General features: G+C 40.0%; 2 gene segments (V, D, J or C); both read left to right on the top strand.

Annotated features, from left to right (window-relative positions):
• The first annotated feature begins 2,224 nt into the window (after positions 1–2,224).
• On the top strand, positions 2,225–3,206 carry LOC123607243. The segment is given in 2 exon segments: positions 2,225–2,454; positions 2,713–3,206. Coding segments are annotated over 2 exon segments (540 nt in total).
• Positions 3,207–5,242: 2,036 nt separating this feature from the next.
• Positions 5,243–21,197, top strand: LOC123606263. The segment is given in 5 exon segments: positions 5,243–5,702; positions 5,994–6,266; positions 14,857–15,186; positions 18,560–18,607; positions 20,597–21,197. Coding segments are annotated over 3 exon segments (336 nt in total).
• The last annotated feature ends 2,256 nt before the right edge of the window (positions 21,198–23,453 follow it).

Here is a 23,453-nt window from a genome sequence, read left to right as displayed (position 1 = left end):
ACATACTCATGAGAGAGGCTACGAGGTCTAGGCAGACTTCAAGCCATGACCCAGTCTACACTCTAGTCTATCTGGCGTTGTCCCAAACAAGTGAATGATAAGACATTGAAATTAGGATTTTCTGGCATTGCATCTGTATTGTGGGGGCCAAATTAAGTTTTTAAATGCATTCTACTGCTCACGCCTTTGGAATTATTGTGGCATCCAAACAATATCAACAGGGATCTCAGTATTGGATATAGTTATTGGAAATTGCTGCACTGTTTCACATCACTCCGCCCTGAAACCAGAAGGTGAAAGGTTTCATACTGAACACGAAAGGCGTCTTTTCCTATGTACTGTATGCAACCCTGGGAGGGGCACAGGGTGTGTGAAGGAAATAAGGCAATCTCATCATCCCCAAACCAGCACACAATCAAGGCTGTCTCCCTTGATTTTCCGCGCACCCCCGGGGTGTCCTATCTGGTGTGCAGCCAGCACAGGATGGCCTGTAGAGACCATGTGACCCACCTGGGTCAGATCACACCCTTCCCCCACTGACTGAACCATCTGGTCATCAAGCTCTTGTTTTCCTGCCTCCTCAGCAAGATGTCAGTGTTGGAAGTACTGACGTTCTGCTCCGTCTGAGCTCAGACCGGCTCTTCACTCGTTTCAACTTTTGGTGGGAGAGCAAAGACATGATTTAATGGTGCATCTTTATAAAGCAGGTGTTCAGAACTCCTCTGTGTTGAGCCCATTTTGTGTTTGACAATTTAAGTTGGAGCGATCTGAAATGCTAATCTTTCTGAGAAATATAGAAAAAGTCCAAATACTGTCTAAGATGATATCCAGCCACTCGTACTGGTTGAAGCATAGCCTGACAGATTTTTATCAACCATGAGACTCTGTCGCCAAAAACAGTGTTCCCGGGTCCATTTTGACCTTGAGAATAAATCCGCAAGAAAAGGAAATGTGGGTACTTACTACTGTGTCAGATGGACACATAGGTCAAGAGGTGCCCGGACAACCCACACGGAACCTTTTCTCAGGTCTGTGTCTACCCACATCCTTCCCTATGTGAGCACCGTGGCCAGCTTCTTGGCTTGTGCTCAGGGCTGGCCTCCACTTCCCAGGACGTCTTCCTCAACCTCTGAAAACTCAGACTATGTTCAACATCTGGACCAAGTCAGATAACTGTCTGGAGATTACCCGAAAGTTTATGTTGCTCAAATCCAAAGAAGAAATCACTGAGTGCCAGGAAACACGTTGCCAATATCACATATATATTATATTATGTATATTATGTATACATATTACATATATATATATATAATGATCACAACATTTTTGCAATGTAATATTCATTTTGTCCACTTTATTTTTTTATTTTTTGTTTATTTAGTTTTTAGACAGACAGAGCATGAACAGGGGAAGGGAGGGGCGGGGCAGAGAAAGAGAGACAGAAACATAGAATCTGAAGCAGGCTCCAGGCTCTGAGCTGTCAGCACAGAGCCGGATGCAGGACTCAAACCCAGGAACCATGAGATCACGACCTGAGCTGAAGTTGGACTCTTAACCGACCGAGCCACCCAGGCACCCCAAGGTGTGTTCGTTTTCAAGCACAAAACATATTTATCTCAGTATCTACTCTACCACACAACGTGGCCAGCTTCCAGCCAGACACCCAGAGGCATAGAGCAAGTCAAGAGGAAACACAGTGTGAGGACCCAGACCAGTCACCAGAACCAGACTGAGACATGACAGAAGATGTTGGAACCATCAGGGAACTTAAAATAATTTTGATGAACGCTTTAAAGGATCTAATCTAATAGGAAAAGTAAACAAGATGCAAGATCAGGCAAATCATTTCATTAGAGAGATGGAAAGAATCAAAGGAAATGCAAGAAATAAAAAACACAGTGACAGATATGAAGAATGCCCTGAAAGGCTCATCAGTGGATTTAAGAGAAATAAGGAAAGACTATGGGCCACTAGATATTACCCAAATGACAATGGAAAGATATGAGAGAGAAAGAGAGAATGACAGAGAGAGAAAGAGAGAGAGAATGACAGACATAGAGACAGAGAGAGGAAGCAGATAATTCATAACTCATAGAAGAACTGTAAGAATTACCCCCCACCTCCCACTCTCTCATTTGAACTGGTGAAGGACAATAGTCCTTTACCAGGAAAATGGCTTCTTTACATTAATATCATTGGATAACAAATGCACAGTAATGAGAGAAATCTACTGATAAAGCAGGTTATTAGCCTTATTTGCAGGATGATTTGGGGTAAATTCTGTGGGTCTCTTCCTCTGGTTTTTAGCTGTGTGCTCAGAGCACCACTTCCTCTTACGGCAACAGCCACCAGATCTGCGCTGTGATCAGCCCCGTATTCAACCACCTCTCCTGACAAGTGCGGGCAGAATGTGGCTCCTGTCCCGGCTGGTCCTGGTGGCCTCCCTTTGCAGCTGTGAGTGGCTCTACCCACGGGGCATTTCATTCAGTGAAGAAAGGTGATATTAAGCATCGACAGTCTAGTGGCCCATGTGGGCAGAAGGCCACCCACATGGTCATTCAAAGTAAACTACAAATTTCCCCATGACCTTGAATTCTTCCAGAAGAAAATGTTGACCCCCTGACCCCAAGCTTTTCATTAATGGGGAAGAAAGGTGTATTATTTCAATGAATGTCTAAATTTTGCTAATTGTTGCTTTTGTTTTTCTTTCAGATACAAATGGAGGCATTTCCATAACACAATTCATACCATCCATTACCAAGAAAAAAGGAAACACAGCATTTTTAGAATGCCAAGTAAAAACGGGTGTCTTAAAGAAAAACGTAAATATACACTGGTATCGACAGAGGCCAGACCAGCCTCTAAAACGCATTCTGTATATTTCCTCAAATGAAAATGTGGTCCACGAACAAGGTGTTAGTGAGGAAAAATATGAAGCCAGGAAACGACAGAGGGATTTGCCAGCGAGCCTGAGGATACACAAAATTAGTGAGGATGATGCTGGGCTGTATTACTGCGCCTGCTGGGATCCACTGTATGGAAATGCGCCACTGACACTGAACAAAAACCCTCCCATGACCCCACACCCCTGCAAACACATACACACACCTTTCTTCCTCCCACAGGGACTGACCACTGTCTCTACAGGACTTGTCTCCTGCATCTGTGTCCTCAGCAAGGTCTGTGCTAGGAGCCCAAGGATGTAATCCGATGTTTCTTCTAGTTAGGTCACTTTATCGTCTATTCTTATCACTCTTGGGGAGTGGATGGCTTTTGTAAGTGTCCTGAATTTTCCACTTCTCCGTCTATGAGAAGCTTCCTGGGTAGGAAGCCATATCCAATGTGCAAAATGGTTTGCTGGCTTTGAATGAATAATGAATGAATGAATGAATGAATGAATAGGAGAATGATGAAAACCACAAGGCCTTTGTTGTTTTTCTTTGTTTGTTTGAGAGAGAGAGAGAGAGAGATAGCATGAGCAGGGGAAGGACAGAGAGAGAAGGAGACACAGGACCCAAAGCACACTCCAGGCTCCTAGCTGTCAGCACAGAGCCTGATGCAGGGCTCGAACTCATGAACCTCGAGATCATGACCTGAGCCGAAGTCAGATGCTTAACCAACTGAGCCACCCAGGGGCCCCCATAAGGCCTTTGGAGTGATAAAAACCTGGATTTGAATTCCTGCTCAGCCACTTAACTGACAGCACGATCCAGGAACGTTACCAGATCTTTCTCATAGGGTTGCTGGGGACCGAAGGAGGTTCCACACAGGACAGTTCGAGCACAGGGTCAGCACATCACAGCATCCTTTACAACCCATTACAACCATTACAACCGAACGGCTTCCCTGAGCCATTTCAGCTAACACAGGAGCTCAGGGACTCTTTAAAAGTCACATCTTACATTGTCCTCCAAACAACAGTAAAATCTGCTTTATTTTGAAAAGTTAACAATTGTGAATTCTTCCTCCAAGATTTTTCTTCATTCACAGCAGAGTATAGAAACGTCATATAATCTAAAGCAATAACTACATTAATTATTAAATTTCAACAAGCTTTGGGAACTTTCTACAAACTAATGATCTATAAGATGTCCATGTAAATGTACATACTTCTGCATAATGTTTTGAGGTTATTCTCTCATTTCTTATTATACAGTAGTAAGAGTTTTCTTCCAATTCTCATGATAGCTATATAGCTGCCACACTCGTGAAATTTGGTGAAAAATCTATAACTCAGGGATGAAAAAGAGCTCAAGGGTACGTGTGTTTGAAGCAAAACCTAAAGGAAAATTGTGGAGGTATTGCCCCCAAAAGGAAGATAACATTGAATTATTATTACATAGGTGTCTTGGTGAGGTGCTGGGATCTGTTGGTTCTTTATACCAGGGACATAATAAAATAACATTGAGACAGGTCTTTCAGAGAAGCTCTTTCATTGGTTCTAAAACAAACTTTCCTTTCATGTCCTGGCCTCTGAAGAATGAGGCGTGGCCCTGTCTTCCCAGTCCTGATTCATGCCCCCCTCTTAGAGTCCATTCTGACCAACCACTGGCAATGCCAACCCAATGGATTTATGTGGGTCTTTGGCTTGGGCTTGTATGTTGACTATACCCCTTTCTTATCTTCTTACTGTTTTTATGTCCACTTTCAATTTATTCAAGCGCCTCTGATTTTACTCCTTTGGTTCTCAAATGGAGCCACCAAAATGAGAATCTCTCAGGATCAACTCTCCTCTCCCCAAACACCAGACAGAACAGTTGACATGTGTTGCATGTACTCTGGGGATTCCCTCAAGTAGACCCACTGGTAACAACGAAAAGAAGCAGGGCCCCTGAAACGAATCCTATATCCAATCCTATTAACAAATATTACCTGTAAGACTAGTCCAATTCTGGCTTGGACACAGATAAGAAAGAAAATGGAGGCTTTTACCTGATAATCAAAAATGTCCTGAAGTCCAATAAAGCCACCTAATATGGTGCCCACTGGGATCTCACAATATCACAGAGTCAGAAGGACCTGTAAGAAAACCTTCTCTATTACTAACTCTCAAATTCTTTCTCACTTGAGCAACCACAGCCCAACCTTTCCTGTCCTTAGTCACAGGTTATGAGCTGTTAGAACAGCGAGGGCCCTTTGGACATACAGAGTCCAATGCCCACACAACCAATGGGGATGCAGAGACCCAGTGATGGCAAAAGCTCGGCCAGAGCTAGTTAACCACACAGAGAGGGCTACAAGTGCATTTCTGAAGATCACAGAATCACTTCTTTTTTTCAACATGTCAGAGAACTGGATTTTGTTTTCAAATTATGGTTTAAATAGGAATCTAGTATTTCATGGAAGAAAGACTTCTACAGATTTCTTCTTTTTTTTCGGGGGGGGGGGCGGGAATGTCATTACACAAATTATTTCTCATTTTGCATTGTGTGGTAGAGAATCATGTTGTCAAATGGTAAAAGTAGCTGATTTAAAACTGGAGAACACTGTTCACATTTCTCGAGTATATTTCTGTTGGCACTTTTGTATTTTTGGTTACTAAAGAGTTTCCTCCTTTAGAAATACAATCCCAGATTGCTAACAGAGCCAGTCTGGTGTTTCTGAGAAGAGAAGGGCTTTTCCTTTGATGTGATCTCTGAGTAGTTTCACACACTTAAACACCTGGAAATCAAAACATCTTAATTGACTGAACACTTTTCCTGGTAATTTAATTTTTTTTAATGTTTATTTTTGTTTTTGAGAAGGAGAGAGGGAGAGACAGAATCTGAAACAGGCTCCAGACCCTGAGCCATCAGCAAAGAGCCCGACATGGGACTGGAACTTGGGAAAGGCAAGATCATGACCTAGGCCAAAGTCGGACACTCAACCGACTGAGCCACCCAGGTGCCCCTCCTGGTAATTTAAATGAGTAGTTGGATGACAAGTTACTCCCAATCTCTCTCTCTCTCTCTCCTCTTTTTACTTGTGCTCTAATTGTTTCCATTTTCTATCAGCATTTTCTGTAATTACTGCCTCCTTGGAAAACAGAGATTTTTATCAACTAATCTGAGAAAAAGTTATAAAATGTCAGATGCCATGAAGCCTATATTCAAGGACTTCCAAGGGAGTCCAGAAGATCAAATTGCCAGGACAAGGTTTCTACTTGCTGGTCATGCCATGAGGCTCAGGACAAGGCTGACGTTTTTGTAGAAGCTCTAACCAGTGTGATGAATCAGGCTGGATCAAGATATTTGCAGAAGGAACTAAGCTCATAGTAACTCCCCCGGGTAAGTAACTTTGTTCTTTGATCGTGTGAATAAAAAACCAAGAGATGCTTATTAGAGAAAACAAATGATCTATATGATCAAGTCAGCATACAGAGAGCCATTTTGCAGCTACTGGAAACTCTGTATGGAAATGAATTACTTTGAAAATGGCTTATTTACTTACCTGCTTGCAAGTAAACTGAAATTCTATGTTTTGACAATACGCACACGCACAAATAGACCAAGGCTTGAAATTAAAATTATTTTTAGGATGGTGTCTTTAAACCCTTGGTGTGAGTTACGGGTTCAAGATGCTCTTCTTATAGATGGTCTCTTTAAGAGAAACACTTTGATTAAGTACCTCTAGTATGAATTCTTTTTTTTTTTTTTAATTTTTTTTTCAACGTTGTATTTATTTTTGGGACAGAGAGAGAGACAGAGCATGAACGGGGGAGGGGCAGAGAGAGAGGGAGACACAGAATCGGAAACAGGCTCCAGGCTCTGAGCCATCAGCCCAGAGCCCGACGCGGGGCTCGAACTCACGGACCGCGAGATCGTGACCTGGCTGAAGTTGGACGCTTAACCGACTGCGCCACCCAGGCGCCCCTAGTATGAATTCTTAATGAGTAGTGCTTCTTTCTCTAATAACCTGCAAAATCTGTGATTGCTTTGGATCTCACCCTTAATGCAGTGCAAAAATTTTTACTCTTACAGTAATTGAACATAAAACATCAACAACCCCTCTTATTTTATTACTCTGGCTTCTTAGAGGGCAGGGTAAGACTATTAAAAATCCGTGCCATTGTGAGTCTTATGATATTTCTTAGAGATGGTCCAGTTGAATGGAACTATGAACTCAACAAATCATTTTAGCTCCACAGTTCATGAAAAGAGTCTGTCTGCAGGGCTTTACATTTTCATTTGTTCATTTGTTGTCTCAGCAAACACTTATTGAACACAGTTTCTATGCTGGATGCTAGAAAAGGGGTAAAGAAGACACAACCCCCAAACTCAAAAAGCTTCTAGTCTACAGGACAACTATTCTAGATTGTGGCGTCATGGGGCCCTATGTGTTTTGGCGTGTGGCTGTAGGAGACACAAAACATCTTGGAATTATGAGCTCTCTTGCTTTTTTAATTTATAATACCTATTGCTTACAAAATCCATACATTTTGTTTTGTGGAATAATTTGATAAAATGGCCTGAAACCATCCCATTAAAGACAATAATAATATTAGCTAAGATTCACTGAGGGCCAGATACCATGCTGACCAGTTTCAGCGCCTTATCTCATTCATTCCTCAACAGCCCTATACAGAAAATCCTCTTTTTCCAAATTTGCAGATGGAGAAATTAAGGCTTGAAGAAGTTCAGTTATTTGCCTTAACTCACATGGCTTATTACTATGGCATAGAGGGGGATCCAATAGTGACTTATCCATTCCAAAATGCATAGTCTGGACCATGATGTGATATTAGAAACATGAAGCCATGTTTTTATAATCTGATATTTACTCATCTGCAGCCTGACTTTTTAAATAGATTCTTTAGTTGAATACTTAATTAGTAATAGCTCAATTTATATTACTCCTCATGCAGAAAATGATGCTTTTGCTTCTAATCATGGCATTATAATTGCCTCTCTCCTCCACAAATGATCAAATAAGTCATGTTGAATACACGTTCAAAAATTGGATTTCCAAAATGTGATTCTTAGGGTATTGCTATAAAATGACAAGTCCTTTCCACACCATCACATTCAGTCTTCTTTCCACATCGGCATCAAGTGTGCCGGAAACACTGACTGGGGCAGGAGAGCTGGAGCAGGTGACCTACAAGCAGGACTCGGCCGCATGACCCACAGCTGCCTTTCCGTTCAGGCCGGGACAGCGGCAGAAAGACCAGACCAGACAGATTCCTCTGATGAACAGCTCAGGATTTTAGATGAGTTCCCTGGAAACTCTTAGGGTAATTTCAAGTTCAAATAGGTAGTCTTTCAGGAATAAGTAAGTTTAGAGATCATTATTAATATTTCAGACTCTGTAACAACTCATCTGGTCTACTATCAGGGGCGACAGGATTCCGGAAAGAACTTTACAATCAAACAAGATAACTACCCCCTCAATATGTAGAAATTAAAAAAAAAAACTGTAAAAATACTGAACACTCATTTATTAAATACTTTTTGGTTCCTCTTTGAAAACAAAAGAAATGATAACTGCAAGTTATACTCCGGTAAAAGAAGGGATATCATACAAGAAAACCTTTTAAGGGAAGAGATTTGAGCATCAGGAAAATAGTAAGAAAAGGTAAAATCATACTTTCCAATTTGTGTGACTGAGATGGAAAGACAGAACCAAGCTGACCAGGCAGACAGAGGTCAGTTCCTCAATTCTCGACTGTGCTCATATCTAATGTGATTTTGTTTGAGTTTCATGTTTGTTTAATGGTAACGGGGCCCATTTTTATGTCTTTATATAAACCTTGAAAAAATATGGGCCCAACCTTAAAACTGGCACAAAGGGAGATTGCGTAAAAGCTCTTCAGACAGTGTGATTGGTCTGGCTATTGCGAATCCAAGTGTTCGGTCCTGGCACACTGCTCAGGGTTACAGGAACCTTTTCTTTCCATTCTTAGTAAAGTGCGGGGAGGGAGATGGTGATGCCAGTGCTGGCTCAGAATTCTAGGATTTGGTCTCAGTATGTTCACAGATAACAGCAGGATCCTTGGAGAGTTTGGAGCCTCTGCCCCGATCCTTGGGGGTAATTGCCACCTGATCTAGCGTGGAGGACATTCACAAGGAGCTAGCTGGCTAGAGCAACTGGGGGTTTCCAAGGGCGGGGGAGATGCTAGATCCATTTGGGATTTCGGTCTTGAACGTCTTGTAAAGTTTGTGTATCTTATTTATTTAATTCCAAAAATAATCAAGGGAAAAGAAGGAATAAAATATTGCTGAACTTTCATTTTGTCAAAGGATGATTACTATCAAGTATCAAAATATTTAACTGCATAAACATATGCAAGAACGTTAAGCTAGGTTTTCCCCCTCTAAATGCAGTATACTGTATTTGTTCATTCTTCGTTAGCCTTAGAGGTGAAATTTTGCCTGATGAGGGAGAACATCTCACACAGATGTTTCCAGAGCACTAGGTCTCGTCAAATAAAAATTTTTCAAGAATTTTCACAAAAGTGGTAAAACACTGAAAAAATGAAAAAAGTGATATGGTTTTTTTCCACAATAGTTGTGATCGTAGGCACAAATGAATTCATAAACCGAAAAGCAAGTTTTTGGTCCTCTTTTTTCCAACTGACTACACAATCCATGTAAATTCTAGCAATCCAATTAAACAATGGTGACAGACGTATAATGCATGGAGTCCTGAAAAGTGTGTTTTAGAGGAGTGTGGTGCAGAGAAAAATCTGGACTATGACTCTGGATCTATCACTTTCTGTATAACCATTCCTTAGCGTTTAGATTTTGATTCACTCACTATTGCTTTCTTAAAATTATAAAAATAATACATGTTCATTATGAAAATAAGAACAGAGAAAAAAATAATGAAAACATTAAAAAAGTTTAGTGACCCTTATTACTGCTAATATTTGCTATATTTCCATCCATTGATTCTGTCCCTGTAACAACCATCTCAGGTGGATGTTACAGGGACTAAATGAAATTAAATATGTCAATAGGAACCATAAAGGTTGGGACATGGTCAGTGATAAAAAAAAATGTCATTTCAAATTACCATTCCTTGGAGTTCTTTATATTATCAGGAGTACAGAAAAATACGTTAATTACCATCTAGTCTATAGGTCACTTTCGAACAAACGGTTTAATTTGCAGTATGCTTTCAATTTCTATGGCTCATTGTCACCTGTTTCTAAAAATGATGATAATGGAATAAGCATTACCTCCACTATTGCCTGCCAGAACATAAGGTGATCTCTCATTTTTCAGTGGAAAGATCCAGACGTAAAATAAAAAGAGAAGAGATTGCGCAACCTGAATATATAAGCTTGCAGTGATACAGACAAAAAGCCAAGTATTCCCTTGTATATTTAATATCTTAATTGAATTACACCTACAAAGTTAAAAATGATATTAGTACAAAATAAGTTGAGAAGTACAGCTTTTTGTGCCCTGACATTTCATCAAAAATTTTGTTCAAACTCTTCACATGCGTCTAAAATGTATACTTTCGAGCACATTTCTGAGCCATCTCAGGGTCCCAGTGTCTGTTTTGGGATCTCCTTATGATGATGTCACCGAATATTTTATCTGAAAAAAAGAAAAAATTACCCACTTACAAAATTTTTAAAAAGCATTGTTTTCATTTACTCTGTTACTCTATATTTGTGCAATGTAAACATAAAGGGTAGAGACTTTGTTCCCAAGTACTGTTTACCAAATCCATGTTAAACTTCTTTATTGTCTTTTACCAGTGCTACCTCTAAAACGAGCATTGCGTTTATTTCAGGATGACACCTTGTCTAAGGAGTATTGTCTGTTCAAAGTAGAGCATTAGAAGAGCATCCTTTAAAATGAGAGGTTGCCCAGGACTGAAACATAAGACAACCCCTGTTTCATGACGGATGATGTTGGGAACGAAAGCTTCACCTCATGTCCCAGCATTTCAGTGTGTTTGAATTCTGCATGTTTTGTGTTTGTATCGCAGAGCGGGATTTGCCAACATCTTCTCTCAGTTTTCATGTCACCTTCGAGTTAGATTTGCAAAACTATCAACCTCTGAAGCTGCAAATGAAACAAACCCTAACGCACAAATCATTTCTCATTTATTTCAACTGCCTATTTCCAAAATCTATTTGAGAAGGCCTAAAATAGAATACACAAGTACAGTGAGGCCATGGAATAAAAAGAGAGGATCAAAAGCACTATGGAGAGCAGACGAAAAAATTCTGGGATTTCCTAACAGAAAGCACAGGGTAAAATTTAATGTTCAAAAGTAGGAAAAAATGTGGTGGAGTCCATACTTTATATTATCTAATAAAATGAAGATCACCAAATTTTCGTATTTGTTATGTGTTTCCCGCCATAAAATGAGAAAAGGACTTCAATGCGTGAGTCCTTTAGAAGGAATGTGAAGTGAAATAGCGGACATTACTTTCCAGATCCATCTTCTAAAATGAAGAAATGGTCTTTAAACAAAAGCATTTCATGCTACCGCTGCATCATTACTGTGGGCACCATGACATTGAATGTCATTCACAGATGGTGACCTTCAACAGACACACTCAGGCACCAACAAGTTTGGCCTTCATGCTCCTATTTATCAGAAAAATGTTTAAACTTTTTAAATATAGCTAGAACTTTAAATAAAGTTAGAAATGTCATACATTTGAAATACATTTTTGTCATAGACTCTGAGTCTAAAGCTCTCTCTTGGCCAGCAAGAGAGCGGATGCAGGATTAAAATGCGAGAGATGGCTCATGTCCAGGAAAAGACATGAGCCCCGAATAAGGATCCTTGCCCTGTATTTATTAAGATCAGAAGGCTTACAAACATGATGGACGTGCACAAAGAGACAATGAAACTGCGAACAGTAACTCGTGGCCATGAGGGAAAGGGGGTTTTGAAGATATATGGGGTTTGGGGTTTGGGGTTTGGGTCAATATAAAGCAAAATCCTGGCGCTGGGCAGATGGGCAGATGGTTGTTAATGGCAGACAGGAGGCGCTATGTCTGCTTATCTTAGCTACCCTAGGGGCTAAGACAGAGCATGTAACCTCAGGGTTAACAAGGCACCTTTTCTTTTGCTAATCAGCTCTGCCCTGGGCAGCATCACCTGCAACACCCCAGGTCTATAGCCCTCTGTACCTCTTTACCTAATTCGGTCCTTCCCTCCTGTGAAAGCAGCTTTCTGCGATAGTACTAAATTGGGGGGCATTTTGGTCCTGAATACCTAATCTTGCTTACCTCATATACCTTTGTATTGGGGGCCTTTGCCCCCCTCTCTATCCTGGGGGCCTTGGCCCCGCCTACTTTTTTCTGGGGGCCTAATCTTATCTACCCAAACTTGGGTGTGAGTAATCTATGGCTTTGTAATTCTTTATGCCTTGTTAACCTATTGGTGCATGCCCAGGGAATTCCTAAACTTATTCCCCACACATTTTAAATATGAAATAGCTATAATTATTTGTTTAATAAAGGAAAAATTAAAAAAAGTAGAACAGAATTAAATCAACATCAATATGCAGGTTCGAAGTATCACCCTTGCAAATTGAAAATGTAGTTGACACTTGGTACATGTATTTAAAATTCATATGTATGCATCTTAAAATATAAATAACTCAGGTGACTTAACTCAAATGTATTTTATGGTTATGAAAATAAATGTATATAAATATACCAGACAGGCTTATTTATTTTAGAATCTGGTTTCTATTTTTGCATCATAAAAATGATTTTCATCATAAAAATCACTGTTAACAGGTTTAAAAAAGAATGTTGAAGGAAAAACTATGTAAGATAATTACCCAAAATACAAGCATGAGCCATATATAATCAAACGGATGCTTTAATGCTCAGTTAATTATTCCATTGAGAAAATTGTGGAAGTTCAAGATTCATTTTATCTTGAAAACAGTAAAACATCAAGAATTTGGTTAAGAAAAAGGGACAGAGGGTAAAAACAGTATGCTACCGTCCAGAAATTTATCAAGTTCATCATTTGATTTTTGAGTTCTTCACTACAATGAATCAGAAGCGGTCCAATAAAAAACCCCACAAATTTTCAAAAATGAAAATTAGTTTCTTTAATATATTGACTAGAGGCTAAAGTCATTTAAATATCATGTACAATTGAAAAATTAATCTTGTCTAGCTAACATGCTTTTTACACTAAAAACAAAGTATGTGGTTGGCGAAATATACGATGTCTTACTGTTATAATCAATAAAATACATATGCACTACAAGCAAGATATGTAAACTTAAAAGAAGCACATTATAGGGGTGCCTGGGTGGCTCCGTCAGTTAAGCATCTGACTTCAGCTCAGGTCATGATCTTGCAGTCCATGAGCTCGAGCCCCACGCCGGGCTCTGTGCTGACAGCTCAGAGCCTGCAGCCTATGTCGGCTTCTGTGTCCTCTCTCTCTGCCCCCAACTCACTCGCATTCTGTCTCTGTCTCTCTCAAAACTAAATAAATATTAAAAAAAAAAAAAGAGCACATTATGACCTAATTCTACCTACAGCCTAAATAAGAACTCATCATTTGCTTACTGAGTTAGTATAAAAATTAGGAGCTTAGCTACACAGGCAGAAATTCTCAAGAATCTTTTTTTCAAAAAAAAAAAAAATAGAAAACGAAGAAAAAAAAGAGAGTATATTAAGAGCCCCCTCAAAAGAATTTTTTTTTCTGTTCTTCTCAAATGAACTCTTAAGAAATTGCCCATTGAATTATTAAACTAATACCAAACTAGCCCAAAGAGAATATCAGTAAAGCGCCTGCATTTCAGTTGGAAATCAATTTTAAAATGGTTCCAACATTTATAATTATAACCATTAAATCAGCAGTAAATGTATCAAGTAAAGTACCAACATTCAAATGACATGTCCCTGAAAACTATGATTTTTGTTATATGTTTTGACATTATGTCTGCAGGAAACTCTGGAATCATAACAGGTAACATTACACCAGTTACATATTATTCAGCCAGTGAAATCACCAAATATTGTGGGTTACAAGTTCAGCAGCTTTCTAGGGCAGATTCAACTTAGAGGGGAGACTCCGAGAGTCAAAATGCGGTGTTCTCTTGGTCATATATAAACTTCAGATGAAATGCTAATAGGAAATAAGCTTTCAGTGAACATTTTCCACAGCAAAACAAAAGTTCTGATAAGGGTGTTACTTTAATATAAAAGCATTTCTGAAAAGAATCAGTTTTGAAATAGCACTTTTGGATATATTGCAACTTTGTTTCTAAATTCAAGGTGTTGTAAATAATTTGGAAGTGCAGCTTTAAACATTGCCCTACACAAGTCCTGACATGGTTCAGACATGAAAGTGAGATGTTCTATAATTTTTTTAAATGTTTATTTATTTTTGAGAGAGAGACTGAGTGCAAGCAGGGAAGGGGCAGAGAGAGAGGGAGACACAGAATTCAAAATGGGCTCCAGGTTCTGTGCAGAGCCACACGCCGGGCTCGAACTCAAGAAGGCTCAAACTCAAGAAGGCTCAAACTCAAGAAGGCTCGAACTCAAGAACTGCGAGATCACGACCCAAGCTGAAGTCCGATGCTTAAGTGACTGAGCCACCCAGGGTCAACTCGATAGGTTGTCAAGTACGCCTGGAAATATTTCCCATTCAAACAAGCGATTGCGTACTGTTTAAAAAAATTCCATATTTTAATCCCGACTCTGCCACTTAGTAGCTGTGACTTTGGGCAAGTTATGTAACCTCTTGAACCTCTTTTTCCCATGGAAACTAAGAAGGTAAGCAACTCAGAACCATTGTGGAGGAAAGGCCACCATAAGCACTAATTCTATGGCAACTTTTCTTTCCTTTTACTATGTGCCAGGTGGTTCCAACCACACAATGTTTCCATTTCTCTAACAATAGCTTTAATTGCTATTCCATTTTCTCCAACAGATAAAAGCCCTGATGAAGACACTTCCCCCAAGCCCACGATTTTTCTTCCTTCACCTGCGGAAAGAACACTCCATAAGACTGGAACATATCTTTGTCTTCTTGAAGATTTTTTCCCTGATGTTATCAAGGTAGATTGGAAAGAGAAAAATGGCAAAACAATTCTGAAATCCCAGCAGGGAAACACCATGAAGACCAAGGACACGTACATGAAATACACCTGGCTGACTGTGACAGAAAAGTCAATGGATAAAGAACACAAATGTATTGTCAAACACGAGAAGAATAAAGGAGGGGTTGATCAAGAGATTCTGTTTCCTTCAATAAACACAGGTATGTGTGTATATACCAGTAACCCTTTTGTCAAAGGAAATATCCCACCTTTGCTGTCAAATATTAATGAAAAGAAACAGAAATCTTTCTTAAATGTTGTTACTTTTAATGGTAGCATAAACGTCCTGCTATTTCCCCATAGAACTAAAATAGTATTGATTTTGTAACATACAAAGAAAAAAAACAAGAAAAATTCATTTAGCCTTTCTGACCTCAGTTTCATAAACCAAAATGTTAAGGTTACAGTGATATTTTTAGCGTCATTATATGAATTACATGAAACAGTACATGCAAAAGCACCTAGCATCCTCCCAAACAATAAACGCTCGAAAAAGAGTCCACTTTTAAGGATTGTACTTGATGAGGAAATTAGAACAATTATACATCTTTAGGAATGTTCTACTCAGCAAAGTCCCTCTCACTTTAATCTTGCTCTACTCAAAGTATAACCCATAAACAATGAGTCATAGGCGACAAAATGCTGTTCATTTGAAGAGCCAGAGCACAGCTCAACAAAAAAAAAAAAAGTATAATTTGGTTGCTGAGGTCTTAGTATGGTCTTGGGTTTTTTAGATTTGAATTTTATGTACTGCTGTAAGGTGAAATTTGGTAAGTAGAGATGAATGAGGTTATGTATACAAACATTCTTCCATTCTACACAATGGATGTATTTCTAGCCCTGGGAAATGCTGCCCAGCAAACACTGCAGAACGAGTGTGTGCCAGGCCTGGAAAGGATGCAAGATGGACCACTGTCCCCAGGAGGATCACTACTGTAGAGTGAATACATGTTTCCTAATCATTCACGGTCACTTGTGATTCAGCCATGGTGTCCCGTAGGATCACCATTGGTACAAATGCTGATCATTTTTCGATAGCGTGGGCACCTGGCTGTGATCCAATAACCTCTAGACTCAGAAGTCAAGTCCTGAGCCTTGACATAAGAGACCACGGCCCAAGAGGGCCCACTGGACAGGACTAGTTTGTACTTTTCTCTGTGGTTAACAAGCCCTTTGGAAGCAGGGGGAACACGCACGTAACTAAATGTGCAAAGACCTTTGCTGTGTACCGCTTAAAATTGTTGAAATAAATCTTTATCTTCTTGGATCCTTAGTGTTTCCAATGATCAAATTAGGGCTGAACATTTAACTCTGCTTTCTCCCTGGCTGTGATGAAGAAGAAATACAATCATGTCAGTGAAAATGCTTGCTTTTGAAAATATAACATGGGGGCGCCTGGGTGGCGCAGTCGGTTAAGCGTCCGACTTCAGCCAGGTCACGATCTCGCCGTCCGTGAGTTCGAGCCCCGCGTCGGGCTCTGGGCTGATGGCTCAGAGCCTGGAGCCTGTTTCCGATTCTGTGTCTCCCTCTCTCTCTGCCCCTCCCCCGTTCATGCTCTGTCTCTCTCTGTCCCAAAAATAAATAAACGTTGAAAAAAAATTAAAAAAAAAAAAAAGAAAATATAACATGAATGCATTTATTCATGTGCTTCTTGTATTTATGTGCATCCTCTCCTAAAACTAACTGAAGTACGAGTGCAAACAGCCCTAATTTTTTAAAATTTCTACAGCTAAGAAACAGAGAGGAGGCAAATGAGCAAAGCACAAGTTTAATGTAACCACTGTAATCCTTTAGATGTTGGTTTTTATAGTGATCAAAGTAAAAACACAGTAAGTTCCATGGTGATGATTATCGAAAAGGGAGAAGTTCCTATTTGTGAGATGTGTTTTACTTGGCATTTAATTTTGGAAACGCATGTCTCCCAATGTCTTCTCAATGGAACAAAGCTAATGAGGGTATTTCTGTTAATGCCATTCTACAGCAAATTTTTAATGCTGATTCTAGTAAGGTTTTTTTGTTGTTTTTGTTTTTGATGAAAGCTAAAAATATATAGAACATGGAAACATGAATCCATGAAATGATTTGGAAGAGATAAAACTATATGGTCTAAGTTTTCAACCAACCTTGATTGAGAAAGTGAACCTAGAGTACACACACACAGATTTTAATTTGGAAAATTGTTACCTTAATGTTTCTACCTCAATCAATTCATGGTGATAAGAGATGTTTCTTTTTCTTTTAATGAGTAGAGCTACTGTATGGAAAAGAAAGAGACTTTTAAGACACTTTAAAGTCCATTTTTGAGGGTATTTTAACATGTAAACATGATTATACAAACATTTTTATTCCTGTGATTTACCCCAAAGCCTATAGCTCAATTTAGAATGTAAGAGCGCCCAAAACAAGATGGTGTGGAGTGAATAATTTGCATACCAGAACCGTATCTGTATGGACAAGGACTCATCAAGCAGAAAAAGGATAAGCCAAAACATGTTGGGACTATCTGTCCGTCCAGCCAACAGTCGATGATCTTTTTAAGGGATTTTGTCTTTCTATGTAACTTAAGCTTTTTTTTTTTTTTTTTTTTTTTTTCGCAGTAGAGAAATACAACCCTCCCCTCAGGTTTTATCTATTCAGAAAACTATGATTACTTGGCCAATCTTTCAACGCGCACTGAAACGCTGAGCTTCTGCTTTAGCTCATCTAACCCCCCACAACTGCCGTTTGAGTGCTGGCTCAGCCAGTTACTGGCATGGCTCTGGTCAAGTTACTTAGACTCTCTAAACCTTATTGCCTGTTGTGTAACATGGAGTCCTCCAAATTCAGCTCACATCGGTGTGACTGGGGGATCAGATGAGATAATGCACGTGAACCTTTCACACAGTGCCTGGCACAGTCATAATCACTCGATAGGTACCGGCTTTCATTTGTATTGCTGTCACACCCACGCACACCACGGGGGCGTGCATGGTTTGGAAAGGGAGGGCCTCTTGCCTTTACTTAGGTGAATTTAGCTCAACCAGACTACTTCCAACATGTAAAATTCTCCTGTGGAGTCTAGGGTTAGGTGAATTCATTTTGTAGCAACTCCGCATGTCTGCGTGGGTGCTGAGGATTGCCCAGTATTCACTATTTCCGGTTATTTTTCCAGTCAACAAGTACTTATAGAACACCTACATTGAGGCAGGCTCTGTGCTAGGAGCAGTGAGCGCAGAAGGAAAACAAGATAGTCTCAGACATTACCTTCTAGTTGTGAGAAAAAAAATGCATCATTCATGAACTTCAACATCTTCATGTGCGGAAATAGAATATGTGACTCGATCTACTGAATTACATAGTAACGGAGCAATCATTCCAGAAATTGTGGGGATCATATATGTCTAGGCTCTCTCCTCTTGGTTGACAAATTGTATGTATGTATGTTTGTATGTGTGTATGTCTGGAAGTATCTATCTATCCATCCACCCACAACTCAGACACATGTCAAATAATGGATATGAACAATTGAATCATACCTTCTCTATTTTCTTTTAGAACTCTCTGCTATTAATTCTACAGAAGCTTCGCTGAAAGATGAAAATGGTAAGTTTTTGTATGTGTGTGCCTTTATGTTATTCTATAGCATTTTTTCCTCCCAATCAACTTAACTGTTGAACTTCCCTGACTTCAGGTAGAAATCTCACAATGGCAGGATCTTGCAAAATAGACTGATAATTTAAGTCAGTCCATCGTTTCCCAGGAGCCATCTTCACATCTTTGTGGGTTTGGGATTGAGGGGACTATATAACTTAGGGGTGCAGTGAGGGGCTCCGAAGTCTTTCAGCAACAGATTTCACTCAGTTCTGTGGTCCTTGTTTCTACTGTCTGAGGAAAACAGGATATTGAGTTGCTTTTTTTTTTAAGTCTTTGTTTTTGTTCATAGTTAATAACATGAACTGACATTAAGAGGTTCTTGTACAGAAGGCATTGTGTTACTGTGAGTGCATTTTGTTTAATTCTCCTAATACTATGAAGGATTTCATTCACATTTTACGCATGAGGGCAATGAGCTAAAATGAACTAAGTCCCTTGCACCACACCGCACAGCGGGATCTGAGGCCTTAACATGGACCATCTGAGTCAACAATTGATATGCTTACTTAGTTTGCTATTCTACCTGTAAGATGTAGTCACAGAGCAAGAAATCCCAAAGCCAGGCACCCGTGGGGATGGGTGTGAGTGCAGGGCTTCAAGGGCCACAGACTGGACTTTAACCCCAGTCTTTTAATTATTTGTGCATGAATATGGGTACATTACTTGCATTTTCTGAGCCAACCGGGAATAACACGAACAACACCTCAGTTATGAAAGACATAGGGTCACATATGGCAAATGTCTAGCATAGGGTATCTCATTTATCTGACGCATGGTAAGTACTGGCTTCTGGCCCTTTCTCCCATGTATGTATAAGAAAGTGACGAGGAGCATTGTCTCCAGCCCTGCCGATCTGCCTTCCATGTCCAATATCGAGGGGCCTCTGGACCTTAGGTAACATATTACCTGACCAAAGGCATGGAGCTATGAACACATCATCTCTCAGGGTCCCTTTCCACACACCAAGGGCTAATGATTCTGGAGTTCTTACTCTTTGGAGACTACTTTTTTCCACTTTATTTCATTTTATTATTATTTTTTAAAAATTTTTATTTAAGTTCCAGTTAGTTGACATACAGGGTAAGAGTAGTTTCCAGTGCACAATATAGTGAGTGGTTCAACACGTCCATACATCACCCGGTGCTCATCACAGCCAACACCCTCCACTAAAACCTCCCTTCCAGCCTGCTATGAACACAACCAAATTTCCATGGACTGTACCGTTAGTAGGAACTTCATTAATGAACAATGTGTGATGACTAAGGTGCTTCTAAATCAACAATTTATCTTTACCCATATTCTTAACTGTTTGTTGGGGGTATTTGTAACCTGTGGAGGTGCAGAATCAGAGTAAGTAAGAATGTGTTCTCGAACATTATGTTGCTGGGATTAAAATCTGGCTTGTATTTACTAACTGTATGACATCAGATAAATTACTTCTCTGTCCTCAATTTATCTGTCAAATGGGAATGAAAATAATAATCTCCTAGGTTATTGAAAACTTAAGTAAGATTAAAGCTTTGCCCTCAAAACTCTCAAATCAGATGTTTGGCATTTAGTTAGTGGTTAATGCATATTAGCTATTATGGTAACTTACAGACATGGTGGGGGTGAAGAAGTGGCAAAAGCAACTTATCACGAATGCTTTTTGCAGGGTGACTCATTCATCTAAAACATAACCTTGCTTTTTAAGACTTTGGAATGTACTAAGTGAATTTCACAGAAGTTGTTGATTCACTTGACCCGCAAGCTGGATTCTGGGTTGTCTTGGTGGTGGTGGTAAGGGGTGACAGTGGTATAGACGTTTACTGTTGGGTTGGGTTGGTGCAGGAAAGTCACTTCCACCCAGGTCATCAGAATTGCATAATACGACCTACCTCCCATTAATAAGTCCTAGCCTTTCAAAACAACAGGTGAAACTAAAATAGCTTCTTTTAGACCCCCTACAGCTGCAGCTTGTGACCAGCTCTGCCTACTACACCTACGTCATCCTCCTCGTCAAGAGCGTGGTCTACACCATCATCATCACCTACTGTCTGCTTGGGAGACCAGCACTCTGCCGCAATGAGAAGAGTTCCTAACACATGGTGGCCCAAGGCTCCACTTTTCTTTACTGGCTACTGTCACTAGCGGTGTCTGCTGAGGCTCTAGCGGGGCTTTCTTTCTGGGTTTGGGTTATTTCAGTTCACATGTCTTTTTCTATGTGTCATCATTGCAGAACAGGCTTACAATCCGCCGGGCAAACAGGAAATGTCACTCTGCACCAAGAACAGACTCTGCCATGAGTCAGGGGCGGGGCCGGGGGCACCCACGGGGGCTTCAGCACCGCTCTCTCCTTCACGCCCACCAGCCCGTCAGCCACCCCGCACCCTCGCCTCTGAGTACCGCTGGTGTGCAGCTTCTGTAGCGGCCCCTGGGGCTCTGTATCCAGATAACTGCCTGGAGGCCTTTTATTTTACATACATGGACGCCTTCATCCTTGCTGCCTGAACTTTGTGCTATTTTTCATAATAGGTACAATAAAAACAATCAAAAGCCTACATTTGCCTCTGTGTGTTTTCATTCGGTGAAATATTACTGAGAGTCCAAGGCCATGAACAGCATGGCAACTGAGCCTCCACATTCAGCATTGATGTAATAATCATGGTCAATACCATATTTCTAACTCTTTCCCTGAGAGAGTCCTTGTGATGCCTTCTTTGGGGGCACTGGCCCCAGGGGAGCCACAGCCAGCGAAGGTGCCAGGTTATTTCTCCTTCCAAGGGCAGCAGATTCAGACTCACTTGGTTTAAGACATTCTGGTGGTGACAGTACCACATGTCATGTGACTGGCGGGTGTGTCAGACCTGGACCCGTGTCACACGTACACCATGTTTCCTGATGTCACAAGAACCGCATGAGAGTTGCACTAACATGGGAAGGGAGGGTGCTGGAGGGGTTAAGTGCTTGGACTCTGGACCCCAAGTGCGTGGGTTTAAATCTTGGGTCTATAGCTATTTGACTTCCCTGTGCCTAATTTTCTCATTTGTTAAATGGACTTACAGTGACACGTCTCCTGGGGTTGTGTGGATGAGATGAGTTAATTGTGCTGGGCACACACAAGTCCTCAAAAGCATTAGCATCTACTGTTAGCAGCTCTAGTTTAGAAATAATAGAGAACAATCCTCACACACACACGCACACACACACACACACACACACACACACACACACACAAGTTATGCGCTGAGATTTACATGCAATACCATAGTGCCATTTACAACAGTCCCAAATGAACTCAAATGCCCAATAAGAAAGCAAAAAAATAAACTAAATGATGTTGTATGATGGATTATTATGCATTTACCAAAAAGTGTATATTGTTAAAGAAATGGAAAATTAATCAGAGACTGTCACAGAAGGGGCGGCTGGCTGGCTCAGTCTTGATCTTGGGGTCATGAATTGGAGCCCCACATTGGGTGTGGAGATTACTTAAATAAATAAAAACTTAAAAAAAAAAGAAAGTGCTGTTGCAGAAGTATTCATGGCAGGACCATACTAAAATCGTTAGATTATACCTTCACATGGTTCCAAAAACCAAAACACTTTAAACATCGAACTAGGAAATCTTGCTTCAACCACTGTTTCTACCTCCTCACCTCTTTCAGGGTCACAGTTTTGTTTCTTGGGCATCTTTCCAGTTTTAATGTATACAAATATGAATTTACATACAAAATTAATAAATGCATACAGATCTAATGTTCTTCCTTCTAACACACAGGCAGAACACAACTTACATTATTCTGCACTTCTCACTTATACATCCTTGGGCCCTTTCTATGTCAGCATACAGGGACACTTAGCGGCACAGTATTTCGCTAGTGAATGTTTACCTTATAATGTTTACCTTATCTTTCTAAGATCAGTACCCTGTGATCGACCAATGGATTATTTCCTACCATTTGCTATTTTAAAATATCTTAAATTGGGGCGCCTCAGTGGCTCAGTCCATTGAGGTCTGAATTTCTCCCAGGTCATGATCTCACTGTTCCTGGGTTCGAGCCCCTTGGCGGGCTCTGTGCTTACAGCTCAGAGCCTGGAGCCTGCTTAGGATTCTGTGTGTGTGTGTGTGTGTGTGTGTGTGTCAAAAATAAATAATAAAAAAATTAAAATATGCTGAAATTATAATATTGTTTTATGTCACTTTGGACATGTGTACTGGTCATTTTGATAGTTATTGGTGTCTTACCATCATGTGAGTACCGCAGTGTAGGTGAATGTCAGAACAGTGCAGTCAAACATCAGGATTTTGCTAATCTGACAGGTGAAAAATAATATTGCATCATAGTTTTAATTTGTTTTTCTCTCATGAGTATAGCCATCTTTTCATATATTGAGTTTATTTACATTTCTTTTTTTTGTGCAATATTTGCCCACTCCTTTGACTATGATTTTTTACTGAGTAATAACACTAAGAAATATGACACTCATTTATATTTGTGTGTTTATTTCTACAAACATGAGTGTAAAACAAAATGTTCAATGTATGGTAGGTGGGTGAAGAAATAAGTGATTGTTCATTTTTTTCCTTTTCTAGCGAATCCTTTTAAAGTAAAAGTCTTGACATATTAGAATAAAACAATGTCTCATTTAAAATCTGGAAGGATTTTGTGTTTATTTACAATCAGCTTCAGTTTCTGTGAAACAGGTGCTTTTGGAGACTAAGTGGAGGTGGAAACAGCACAAGACCCACCAAATACAAAAAAGGAGGAAATTTAATTTTCATCCATTCCTTCATTTTCAGGGATTTCATTAG

The sequence above is a fragment of the Leopardus geoffroyi genome, chromosome A2, assembly GCF_018350155.1.
Source record: "Leopardus geoffroyi isolate Oge1 chromosome A2, O.geoffroyi_Oge1_pat1.0, whole genome shotgun sequence".
In the NCBI taxonomy this organism is placed as follows: domain Eukaryota; kingdom Metazoa; phylum Chordata; class Mammalia; order Carnivora; family Felidae; genus Leopardus; species Leopardus geoffroyi.
This window is presented reverse-complemented; position numbering and strand designations above follow the sequence as displayed.